Raw genomic sequence first — 13,194 nt, 5'->3', positions numbered from 1 at the left:
GTCTCTCTGTTCCACATCAACCAGGAGATTGTGGTTCCCTCTTTCTCGAATCCGTCTGCCTACCCTCTGTAGGCCTCGCTGGATGTGGTGCGAGCTCTCCGCATCTATGTTGATAGGACTCGTGGTATCTGGAAGGCTGATTCCCTTTTTGTCCTCTGAGGTTCCTAAGCGTGGTTGGCCAGCCTCCAAGCTAACTCTGGCCAGTTGGCTCCACTTCACCATTCGCCATGCCTATTCTTTGGCATCTCCTCCCCTGGTTGCAGGGGTTACGGCTCATTCCATCCGTTCTGCAGGGCTGTCTTGGGCGGCTCAGAAGGGTGCTTCTGCAGGGCAACTTTGCAAGGTGGCTGCGTGGTCTTCTGCTTCCACGTTCATCCGCGTTTAATCTTTCGATTCGTTCGTGTCCTCCAACGCTGCCTTCGGGCGTCATGTTCTTAGTGCAGCTCAGAAGTGGGTCGCTTTAGGAGGGTTCCCTGTGCCCCCTAGTGGATGGAAGATGAATTTTGGATTTATGGTCTTACCTTGTTAAATCCATTTCTTCGTGTCCATAGGGGGCACAGGCCGCCTGCCCTGACGCACCCGATTGCAGGGCTTGTTTCTATGTGCCGGTACCCAGGTCACTTACGTATGTCTGTGTGTCCTCCTTTTTTCCTTCTCCATGGGCTTGCTAATACAACTGGGTGGCGGGTAGTGGGGTATACAGGAGAGGGGAGCCTGTGCATGCTGGGAAGAAATATAGTTTTACAGTTTGGTGCCCAGACTATACCCAGGGTTCCCTGTGCCCCCTATGGGCATAAAGAAATGGATTTAACATGGTAAGACCATAAATCCTATTTTCTCTCTGTAGAACATACAACAATCTGTACTTGCCAGATGTTATACAGAAGATGGGGGATTTCTACTCCAAGTGTTTGGACATGCTTGATGGAGAGAAGAAATGCATCTTGGGTAAGAGCTGGGGCCTGTGAGGAAGGAGGGAGAATGGAAAATTAGCTGCATTTCCATCTCTACCCTCTTCTGCTCTTTGATATATACACTCACTCCACCAACATCCCATCTCCTGCTCCCGATATATACACATACTCCACCTCCAGCTATGTACACCCCTCAAAACTTCTTCCCTGATATATACCCCCAGCTCCAGCTATGTACACCCCTGATCCTTCTCCTGCTGCCCTGATCTATACCCCAGCTTTCTATATACACCCCTCTTTCTATATACACATCCTCATCTACTGCTCCCTTGTTATATATATGCCACCTACATATGCCCCCAATCCTTCAGTCTTCATCATCCTATTCTCCTGCTACCCTGATATATTTTCACTTTAGTCTCCAGTTCATGTTGTAAATGGCATTTGTGTCCTCTCAAGTCTCTGCATGTGCTGTGCCCACTGACCTTGAATTGATGTTGCAGGGATGGTTCAGCCTCTCCTGGATGTGAATGATATCCCAGTATACAAGAGCACGCAGGAGAGAATGCAGGCCTTTTTCTGCACCATGGCTGAAAACAGGTAGGTTATTCCATATTTGGATAATGTGTATGAGGGCATATGGGAGGTGACTCTCCATTTATCTCTTTCTAGTAAAACACATGTAAATCTATCCCCATTTCAGCTACCAGATCCTGGGAAGGCTTGGACCATCGTTACTGATGGATTTTTATTCTATTCCTGACTTGGAGGTCCTTCTTTTTAACTCGATACTCTGCAACCTTATCAATGTGCCTGATTTCCGCCTGAAACACCTGTTGCATATCTTTTTCAGAACCTCCGGATCTGGTGGTGGTGGTGGTGTCAGAGGGTAGGGGTGTATCTGCTCGGGCAAGAGTGCAGGGAAGTATTTGGTCATAGTAAGAATCACCTCTTTGGAATTGGGGTGGACGGGGGGGGACGACATGTTGACTGGGTGGAGGCTGCTTTGATGTTAGAGGCCAGTGGTTGTCTTCAGGGTGCAGAGAATGTAATAGCTGGGTAGGGGCTTCTGAGATAGGAGAGACTAGTGGACCTAGAGAAATGGGATGGGGAGACAGGGTGTTGTGATTGCTGCAAAACTAAACCAGCTGGTAGGAAGGGGGTTAGATGTCTTGCAGGACCCTTCCATCTGTTATATCTCCTTAACTGGTTCATTTACGTTCATTTGTGAAGCCATTCATCCTCTCCTGTCCACATGAGAAGTACGAAAGCCTCTTGTGCCCGATTTTGGGACCTCTTCTGAATTTCCTGCACCAGGTAATGTGCAACTGCTCCTGATCGATTTGTACTGTTTCTTTGTCAATGCTTCTTATTGCTATTCACATTTGTACCCCAGCGCCCTACTGGCTTATGAACCCACTATCCTTCACATCCTCTTCCCTCTGACAATTTAAGAGGCAGTATGACTGACCGGGAACATTGCAGTGATTGGTTTTTAACATGTATGCTGGCATTCCTAGACATGTCTTAAGCTGCATACACACGGTACGATCTGTTCACTGAATGATATCGTTGAAACATTTCCCTTGAACTTTCTGTAGTGCAGGACAAACGATATTGGGTGTACACACTGACAGATATCTATGATGGATATTGGGTGTACACACTGACAGATATCTATGATGGATATTGGGTGTACACACTGACAGATATCTATGATTAGATATCTATGATGTATATCTTTCAGTGAAGTCATCCTGCCACATCTCTTTACAGGCAAATCTTGATGAAATCGTCCAAATTGGCCTGCATGTACGGACGACCATAGATATTGTTATCGTCCATGCGGGAACGGTCATCGTTGGTCGTTCGCTGCATAAAAATTAACGATTTATCGTTGAACCATATCGTTCATAGATATCGTACCTTGTGTACGCACCTTTTAGTTTCGGAAAATCTAAATTGGTCATGTACTACTGGACTCGGTAAAAACGCCACCTATAGACTCTACGGAGTCGGAAAATAAGTTATCGCTCCAAGCTTGCAGAGATTTGGTAATGACCTTTTTATAAAACATTTCTGTAAATGAGAACTGGAATGTAGGGAAGTTAATTAAAAAACCTCACTTCATCGCTACACGTTTTACTCCAGTTTTCTTTTTTTTCTTCCATGTTCAAAAAGGCCAGGGATGCGTTTAATGTTCTGCTGACAGCTCCCGTTATATTTCTTTCTTGCTAATGTTCTTGTTTTTGACTTCCAGAGACTGTCACAGAAGTGGCTCGTGAGGTGAGTTCTCCACAGCAACTAACTATATGATGGGTATAAGCTGCGGTTTCACTTGTAATGAGTTTGAGTTCTCCATTATTTAGCGTCTGACGTTTGGATGTTCAGGCCTGTATCTGGGACCATGGTCACCAGTCAATGTGCATGAACAGGGCATGGTGTTTAAACTTTTGAAGTTGGTCTTCTGCCCCGGCTGATTTAGGTTGTTGGGGATAATTTAATAATTTGGTTTAGGTCAGTGTCGGAGGGGGTTTGATGTTGTTGCTGCCATGTCAGGAGGTATTCCAGGGCTCTGAGATACTGTGTTTGTCTTCACAGCGGGGAAGACTACACAGAGCTGAATACAGAGACTACAGAGATACTGGAGATTGAAGTGGTGCGACAGCTGACGAGAGAGATAGTGGATTTAATCAGTGAGTACTTTTCCCTTACATTCATAGACTTGCGATTTGTCGTTCAGTGTAGGCACCTTCCCTCATATCTGAATATGGCCAATCTGTCAATATCGGCAGATTGACCGTCATGTTAAACCGATGATTGATGTCGGAAACGACCAGCGGTAGCGCGCATCGCTGGTAGTTTCTGACATTATTGTGCACGATTAATGGACGACTGAACGATAACTGTCGTTATCATTCAGTCGTCCATTAATATCGGCAAGTGTGGATGTGCTCCTTTAGTATTTCCATCTGAGAGAGAATATCTCCTCCTTCCCACAGTTTTACTGTTCTTTTGTATCTGTAGCTGTTTGCTGTGTAGCCAAGAAGAAAGTAGATCACAGCACATCAAATGCAGGAGTGGATGGTATGAATAGCGCAACACAGAACGATGAGGGTAAGATGAGCCGCTGTTGTGTGTTTTGCTTTGTGCCCATACACCTGCTTCTCCCTCTACTCGGGTGTGTGCTCTCACGTCTGCCGTTCCTTCTGGCCTTCCTAGATGTGTTTATAAGTCTTCCCTTTACCTCTATCGTTTCCTGGGTGTGTACCTACATTTCCTGCCTCTCGCCCTGCCCGGGTGTGTACCCACATGTCCTACCTCTTGCCCTGCCCGGGTGTGTACCCACATGCCTGCGCCTCCCTCTTTCCCTACCTGGGTGTGTGCCCCCATATCTGCCTATACTTCTTTCCCTGCCTAGTAGGTGGGTGCCCTCAGGCCTGGTATTTCCTGGGTGTGTACCCACAGTCCTCCATTCACTCCCACCTTTTACTGGATGTATACCTGCTCATCTACTGCTCACTCTCACCTTGCCTGGGTTTGTGCCAACACCTGCCTCTCCCTCTTTAACACCCTGGGTGTCTTCCCACATGTTTGACTCCCCCTGTCGACCTGGGTGAGTGGTCCACTCTCAGCATCTGCTTTCTTCACATCCTGCCATTGTCCTTAACTTGTACCAACACAAGTTTGTTTTCTCTCCTCCAGATGAAGAGATGATGATCTTGGACACTACCTCAGTTGGCTCATTGGAGTTAACAGAACTTGGGAAGTTTCTGATGACGAATGAGGTGAGTAAAGTTCTTGGTTGCTATAAAGATTGATGGGCGGAATAGCGCACTTGGGGAGATAACAACAAGAGGCAACACGAGTTATAGACGGGTGCAGTATTGACTAAGGATTTCATAGTCAGGGACAGATTTTGTATCATGGCAAGCAGTCAGTCTACTGACAAACAGAATGTTCCAGCAATGTTATTTCTATCATCTACTCAAAAAATGGAATAAACCTGATTGATGATTTCAGGTATCACTCTGATTGCGATGCCTCTATTCTCTTCCTAGCACAGATACAGTGATTAGGGAATCTCCCATAGTGTTTCTCTAAGCTAAACACCATTTAAATTCCCAACACTGTTATCGTATGCGATAGCACAGATCAGAAAATTGAGGCCTTTAACCCCACTTTTGCTTCAGCCTGGGTCAATAAGTCTGTGTCAAGAGGTTGGAACAATTGACTTGAAGGTCTGGATACTTAAAGATCGATATCAGACTTGCTAACTCTGGTGTATCTATGACACCTCTAGGAAAAGCGTACATTGATTTGGGACCTAGTGTCTAGAATGTCAGCCTCAGCAGTATTGGCACTTCATGCTCTCTGGATTCTTACATGGAAGGTGCACTCTTCAGTTCAAGAACACTCTGGAGTACCTTTCATACAGTTTTTTTCCCCATCCCAACTGGGTGCAATTATTTCTCCTTCATCCACTAGGAGACACTGGAGCTCAAGTCACTGTGATATAGACTGTGGTTGAGTAGAGCCTGGCACTTTAAATAAACTAAAAGTGTGACTGGCTCCTCCCCCTCTATGTACCATCAGCCCCAGTTTTAGAAATGTGCCCAAGAGACCCGGTGCACATGGGGCTGTCTCCAGGCCTTTTGTTAAGAATTCAGATTTTTATTTATTTGGTTTATTTTCTTTACATTTTTACTGAGGACAGGCAGACTGCTTACTGTGGCAGTCTGCCTGCTACGTGGGAGCCGCCGGGAAGGGCACTGACACGGCTACTGCAGCCAGTGCTCGGTGACCCTTAGAAGGGGGACCACAGGCGAGCCATCTGGCTTAGTGAGGACCCACGTAGCTGACAACGGCTTGTGTCCGGGTTCCTCACTGCGCCCCCTGAACTGTGCATAGATGAAAAATTGACATTCTCTGCCAAACTGTTTAAGAACTGACAACCACTCTAGTTATCTTAAGAGATTAGTTTTACACAGCGGGTGCCATTATCTGATCATTGGACAGATTTTCGTGGACCGCCACATGATTTGATTGTCATTTGCTATATTTTTTATTTTTTTTTTCAAACCTATTTTATTGTAAGGCTGCAATAAACATTACAAAATATCGGTCAAGAAGTAACATGACATGAAAAAGTAGACAGATAATCCATAACAGAGTCCATGAAGAACATAGAGACTCCCCTTTACCCATGGCAGGCTGCAGCCTCATCCTGTACCATCCCCAGGCACCTTGTGTCCCGCCACCTACCACTAGCATCTTGCGCAGGCATGATACCCGCATATGGCTTCCTCTCCAGTCACAGTCCCCTGGCTCCTGTACATTACCAACTGTGCTTTCCCTAGTAATGTAACCGGCCTCATCCCCTGCCCGGCAGTGACAGTCCCTAGCCACACACAGCAGGCTGAAGTCCTGGACGAATCGTTCTGGATCCTAAGGTGAGGGGAGGCTGGAAGATCACATTCGCACACTCTTCCCCTTCCTCTGCTGTTGGAGCATAAAACTGAGTTATCGACAGTCACAGTACAGGACAGCGCTGCAGTGCTAACTGGTCACTGGCTCACAGCGCGTCCTGACGGATCCAGCGATCACTGTTACGCCCTCCTTGATTAATAGCAGGGGTTAAGAGTACTTTCTTCCTCGGGGTCCACAGAAAATACCTTGGGGTATGTGGTTGGAGTGAACCAGGCACCAAGCAAGCTTTAGCTCCCAGGATGCACTGGGTCCTCCTCCATATATACCCACCCCTGGCTACAGGCAGTTAGTTTTTTGTTTGGTGCGAGAAGGCACCTTACTGACAGTGGGACTGCGGCAGCAGTCTCAAACAAGTTTTTTTTATTTTTTTCCTGAGCAGCGGCGCGTGCTGAGTGAGGGGAGAACCCGAAGCAGCTAAGCATCCGGATAGACGCCCGTGTCGCCGCTCAGTCTTCCCCTGCCGGCGCCGCAACACCAGCGACATGATTGGTGATTTTGGCGGGCTTAGCCAGCCCAGGTCTGCAACCGGAAACATTAGGGATGGCAGGTAAGGGTTCCCCGCGGCCGCTGATGCGGAGAACCATTTGGCAGTCAGTGCCTCCGGCGGTGGAGACTTGCCGGAGGACGCTGTTGTGAGGAGCCATGTGTAAACTGTCTCCAACACTAAACCATCGGGACATGAGGGATCCTGACAGCCAGGGGCTTGATGTGTGCCAGGCGGATCCGTACAGCAAAGGGGGAGGTAAGCTTTCCCCTGGTGGCTTCCCCCCCCCCCCCCCCCCGACCCGAATGCTGGTTCAGATAAGAGTTTCCCGCATCCTGGTTGCTCCGCCCAGCCTCCCTCTATACGAGTCGGCCAGAGACCACTCTCCGGTGCTCTCGGCTGTGTGCTCAGGAGATTGGGTCAGTCCCCCTGTATGCCTCTCCTGCGGTGATCAGGTCATACAGAGCTCCATATCCCACCTGGGCTATTGGTAGTTGGTATTTTATATATAGATTTCATACAAGATGGATTATGTAGTCACTGTTTTAAGGAGTCACCACAGCAGTCAAACCTACCAGCTTCTGGACAAGAACCTCCTTGGGTTGCCTTTTCCCAGATCATGGCGCGGGTTGCAGACAGGTTGGCGGCTCCTACGCTGGCCCTGATGAGGGGTACCCTCAGCAGCTGCTACCTAATATGTTTATGCCCACCATGCATCCATCCTGGATGGACATGTATGCTCACTCGGGTCAGAATGAGGCTTCGTCCTCAGCAGCTTTCCAGCAACCGCGGCAAGCAGCTAGGCCAGTACAGCCACCAACCAGAAGACGGTTGGCCTCACACGCCGTCCAGTCAGGAGAGGAAGGCTGTTTTCCAACAGCAGATGTGCCCTCCCTAATTAGGGCAGTCAAAGCTGTTCTAAACATAAATTATGAGGAGCAGGTGCAAAGAAAGGCTCCAGTATTCAAACGCCAGAAAGTTGTGAAAGCTGAATTTCCCAAATCTGAGCACCTTTCGGAACTTATGGGGAAAGCATGGAGTTCTCCGGACAGGAAATTCCATATTACAAGAAAGGTTGAGGCCTTATACTCCCAGTGGATGAGTGCACCAAATGGGAAGTTCCGCCAGCAGTAGATGCAGATGTGGCACATCTGGTTAGGAGTGCCACATCGAGCCATTGAGGAATGGATGAAGACACTGGAAGATACTCTTCCAGAAGCTTCCTAGGAACAGCTGACGATTATCTTCTATGTTAAGGAGGCAGTGTCCTATTTGGGAGAGGCAGCATTGGATGCTGGTATATTATCCTCTAAAGCATCAGCTGTCTCAGTTGTGGCTCGGAGAGCCCTTTGGTTAAGAGGCTGGAAAGCAGATGCAGGATCTAAGAAAGCCCTGGAATCCCTTTAGGGAGGCATTTTGTTTGGCACTGAGTTAGACAAGATTGTTGCTACGGTGGCAGCCCCTAAAACGGAATCGGTATGTAATACCGCTGGCTGCATGGCCGGCAGTTCGAATCCCGGCAGCGTCAGGCCGACAGAGGAACAGATCCCGGCAGCGGCAGCCCGACAGCGCTGGAAATCCCGATCGTCCCTAGGTAAGTATTAACTAATCTAACCTACTCCCCTAACCCTCCCTTAGGGGTGCCTAACCCTAACCTCCCCCCCAAGCGCCTAACCCTAATCACCCCTCTAAGTGCCTAAACCTACCCCCCCCCCCCCTTCCCCGCTGCCTAAACCTAAGTCCCCCGGGGGGGTGCCTAACCCTAACCTCCTGGTGGGGGTGCCTAACCCTAAGCCCCCCCCCCCGGGAGCCCTAAACCTACATCTATCTCACCGGGATATGACAGTCGGGAAGCCGATTGCATCCCCCTAAAACGGCTGGTCTACCTTCAGCATCATATTCTAGACCTAAGCAGTCCTTTTGGCTGCAGGGAAAAACAAAGGGTCAATCTTCCTCTCTAGAACAAGTTCTCAAAGGAAACCACAGTCTAAGAAATCCTGGCCAAATAGACATCCAGCTTCTAGGACTAAAGATAAACCTGCAGCCTGATGGGACGGGCCTCGCCCTGGGGGATCCCAGGGTAGGAGGCTGACTTCTTCAGTTTTCAGACACCTGGCATCTCACAACAACGGATGCCTGGGTTCGGGAGGTGGTCTCTCAGTGGTACGCCCTTACTTTCTGGAGAAGCGGATTCTGCGAAAGCCTTGGCCCTCCAGCAGGCTATACATGCCCTGCTGGTGTCGGGTAATAATCCCGGTTTCAGTGAATCAACTAGGAAAGGGATATTACTCCAACCTATTTTTGATTCAAAAACCCAATGGGTCTCACCGGCCTATTCTAAACCTGAATGGACTCAACACATTTATACCGGTGCCCAGGTTTCGTATGGAAACCCTGCGGTCAATTGTGTTGGCAATGGAACCAGGGGATTTCATGGTGTCCTTGGATATTTAGGATGCATATCTTCATGTACCTATTACACCGTCCCACCAACGTTTCCTGCAATTTGCAGTGCTGCAGGAGCATTTATAATCTCAGGCACTGCCTTTTGGTTTATCAACAGCCCCTCGGGGCTGCCAGGGAGTCAGGATCCTGCCATACCTGGACGATCTCCTGATATTGGCTCAGTCGTCACAAGAGTTGCAGCATCATCTCAGACTGACAGTGGCCTGTCTACACAGACATAGATGGATCATAAATTGGAAGAAGTCAATGCTTCTTCCAGTACAGCAGATGGTGCATTTAGGGGCACGCTTGGATTCTCTGGCACAAAGGATATATCTGCCAGAAGACAAGATTGCGGCCCTTCAGCTGCGGATACGCAGGTTTCTTCACAGCCGATCAGTATCTGTTCATGCAGCAATGTAGGTTCTGGGATCCATGGTGTCGACCTTTGACATGGTGGAGTATGCCCTGTTCCACTCCAGACCATTGCAGCAGTTAATCCTCTCGCGCTGGAATGGGGAGTACCACTCAATAAAGGCACAGACGATCAGTCTCTCGCCAGAAGTGCGGCTGTCCCTGTCATGGTGGTTACAGTTGTACCGTCTCAACAAGGGTCGCCCATTCTGGATTCCAGATTGGGTACTCCTCATGACCGATGCTGGCCCCGCGGATGGGGTGCAGTGACAGGTCAACACACGTTTCAAGGAAAATGGACAAGAGAGAGCCTTCTGTCCATATATGTCCTGGAGCTAAGGGCAGTATGCAGAGCACTTGATCAAGCTCAGGAAATGCTACAGGGTAGGCCTATCCAGGTACAATCTGACAACGCCACCGCAGTAGCCTTCCTTAACCAGCAGGGAGGCACATGGAGCCAGGCTGCCATGATGGAAGTGTCAAATATTCTGATCGGGGCAGAATGTCACCTTCCGACAATAATGGCGGTGTTCATACCAGGAGTCCTCAATTGGGAAGTAGACTTCCTAAGTCGGCAGGATATACACGCCGGAGAGTGGGCTCTTAATCCACAGGTATTTCAGAGCCTTGTGGACAGATTGGGTCTTCCAGAAGTAGACCTCATGGCCTCAAGTCACAACCACAGGGTCCCCAGGTACGGGTCCAGAACCAGGGATCCTGCAGCCGAGTTTGTGGATGCTCTGGCAGTGAAGTGGAACTTCAGTCTGGCGTATCTGTTTCCTCCATTTTCCCTTCTTGCAAGGGTCATTAGGAAGGTCAAGAAGGGAGGCGGGACAGTAATACTGATATCTCCTGCTTGGCCCAGACACCATTTGTTCACCTACCTACAGAGTCTCTCCATAGACACTCCAAGGGCTCTTCCTCTAAGGCCGGACCTTTTAATACAAGGTCCCTATCTGTATCCAGATCTTCCTCGTCTGTCTTTGATGGCATGGCTCTTGAGACCTCCGTCTTAAAGGCAAAAGGTTTTTCCAGTTCTGTAATTCAGACAATGTTGAGGGCACAGAAATCTTCCTCTGCCCGCATTCATTACAGAATTTGTTACTCATATTTTCAGTTGTGTAAACTGCGAAAATGTGACCCTAAGGTGTTTAGGGTCTCTCGAGTGCTTTCTCTTTCTACAGGCTGGTTTAGATCGGGGTCTGTCTGGCCACCCTGAGTGTTCAGGCATCTGCACTTTCAGTTTGGTTTCAGTGATGGATCGCCCCATTGCCTGATGTTAGAATTTGTTTTCAGGGTATTTTGTGGGTTCAGACTCCCTTTGTCCCCCCGGTAGCCCCGTGGGATTTGACATTGGTTCTTAGGGCTTTGCAGGCTCCTCCATTTGAACCCCTGAAATCAGTAGACCTAAAGTGGTTGACAGCGAAGACAGTATTTTTTCTCTCCAATTTTGATATTTCATCAGGATAGAGCTGTTCTTCGTACTAAGGTGGTATCCCGGTTTCACGTGAATGAAGAAATTGTGGTTCCGGCCTTGCAAGCTTCAGGCCTTTCGGCTGGTGAAGCATCACTGGATGTTGTCCGTGCACTACGTATCTATGTAGATCGCACCAACTACATTAGAAAGTCAGATTCTTTATTTGTGTTGTATGGCTGTCATAAGCAAGGCTGGCCAGCTAACAAACAGACTTTGGTCAGATGGTTGCGTATGACAATTTCTCAAGCATACATACAAGCTGATGTTGTTGTTCCAACTGCACATTCTACGAAATCTGTGGGACAATCATGGGCGGTTCGTCGAGGTGCATCTGCTGAACAAATATGCAAGGCAGCCACATGGTCTTCCGTCCACACCTTTGTAAAATTTTATGCATTTCACACTTTTGCCTCTGAGTGCTTCCTTTTGAGTGGAGGATTCTTCTTTCAACTAAAGCACTGGAGCATCCCCACCCTTAAAGGGAACTGCTTTGGGACATACCGAGGAAGAAAATAAGAGTTATTGTATAACATACCTTTTTGTTAACTTTTTCTTAGAGGTCCATAGGGTCCACAGACCACCCGCCCTAACGCACCTGGTGTTATTGGGTAATCTTTTCTTTTGTATTTTCTATGATTCCCCCCTCTTAGAGAGAGTTTCTGGAGCACAAGGGTCCTTCCTTCTCATCTTTTTTTCCTTCTCCTGCTTGGGCTTGATAACAAACTAACTGCCTGTAGCCAGGGGCGGGGTATATATGGAGAAGGACCTAGTGCATCCTGGGAGCTAAAGCTTGTTAACTGTTTGGTGCCTAGATCACTCCAACCACATACCCCAAGGTATTTTCTGTGGACCCTATGGACCTCGAAGAAAGAGTTAACAAAGGTTTCTACTTCAGGGTCCATAGGGGGTCCACAGGGTTGACCTTGGGGTATAGCTGGATCTGGATCCACGGGCACCACGCAGTTAAAGCTTTGCTGCTCCCAGGATGCACTTGGGTCCGTCCTCCTCTATACCCCGGCACCTCAGTTTTAGTTGGTGCCCGGCCGGAGTCGGGTCACCCTGTTGCAGTGGGGCTGTTTTTAGCAGCCCCATAGCTTTATTTTTGAAGATAGAAGATTTTATTTAATTTTTTTTACTCTTCAGAGCGGCAGCATCAGACTGTCCAGCTGGACGTCCACGCTGCCGCTCCAACAACCCCGCTGGCGCTGCAACGCCAGTACTGATCTGGGGATCGCAGCGGGACCCCGGAGTCAGTACTAGCGTGGCTCCGGGACCTCCCACTGACTGCTGCCGGGCTCACGGGGATTCAGGTAAGCCGCGTGCAGCACTGTCAGCGCTGCACGCGGGGGAAATGCAGTCTCTAGCCGCCGGTCTCTGGGGACAGACCGGCGGCGCTAGTAGCGGCGGCGGGCTCCCCCCTCTGCAGGCATACCCCGCGCGTCCGCTGGACCACCAGGGAATAATGGCTGGAGGGGAACCAGCGTCCCTGGGGTTAATTACTAGCCAGGGGAGGCAGCCTTCCCTGGTTTAGCGGCTCCTCCCCTCAGCTCAGCGCGCCTTCTCTCACGTGTGCTGGCGTCGCTGAGCTGTTCTTCATGCGGCCACTCCTCCTCAGAGCTCTCCGCCGGCCATCTTCAAGGCTGTAACGCAGACTCCCAGGCGGTGCATGGACCGGTCCCCCTGGGTACCTCTCCTCTGCAAAGGGACAGTGTACGCAGCGCTATAGCCCTCCCAGACACTGAATCTGGGAGGTTGATTGTAGCGGAAGGTGCGGTGAGTCAAATCCTTACTGCATTGTATGTGACTTTTGCTAGTGCTGCTGTCTGTGACTTATTTCTAACTTACTGTCAGCTTGTACCTATCCCTTTCCTTTTCCATACGGCCCGACAGGTGTGTGGGGGAAGGGCTTTTTTCTGTGGACCTCGCTTTTATAAATCAAGTATTTGCGAGGTCGGTCACATACAGTTGTG

The 13,194-nt window shown here is 49.1% G+C and overlaps 1 protein-coding gene across 1 annotated transcript in view; it reads left to right on the top strand.

The window, feature by feature from the left end:
- XPO5 (exportin 5) overlaps positions 1-13,194 on the top strand; it is a 78,253-nt gene that overhangs the window by 55,026 nt on the left and 10,033 nt on the right. The window contains exons 21-28 of the mRNA XM_088442998.1: positions 848-948; positions 1,418-1,514; positions 1,618-1,754; positions 2,134-2,231; positions 3,175-3,200; positions 3,516-3,610; positions 3,942-4,031; positions 4,620-4,702. Coding sequence (XP_088299124.1) covers positions 848-948; positions 1,418-1,514; positions 1,618-1,754; positions 2,134-2,231; positions 3,175-3,200; positions 3,516-3,610; positions 3,942-4,031; positions 4,620-4,702 — 727 coding nt within the window. The remainder of the gene's footprint in view (positions 1-847; positions 949-1,417; positions 1,515-1,617; positions 1,755-2,133; positions 2,232-3,174; positions 3,201-3,515; positions 3,611-3,941; positions 4,032-4,619; positions 4,703-13,194) is intronic.

This window comes from Taudactylus pleione, unplaced genomic scaffold, assembly GCF_031769625.1.
Source record: "Taudactylus pleione unplaced genomic scaffold, aTauple2 ptg000320l, whole genome shotgun sequence".
Taxonomy (NCBI): Eukaryota; Metazoa; Chordata; class Amphibia; order Anura; family Myobatrachidae; genus Taudactylus; species Taudactylus pleione.
The sequence above is the reverse complement of the archived record's forward strand: the minus strand, read 5'-3'. Positions and strand labels throughout refer to the sequence as shown.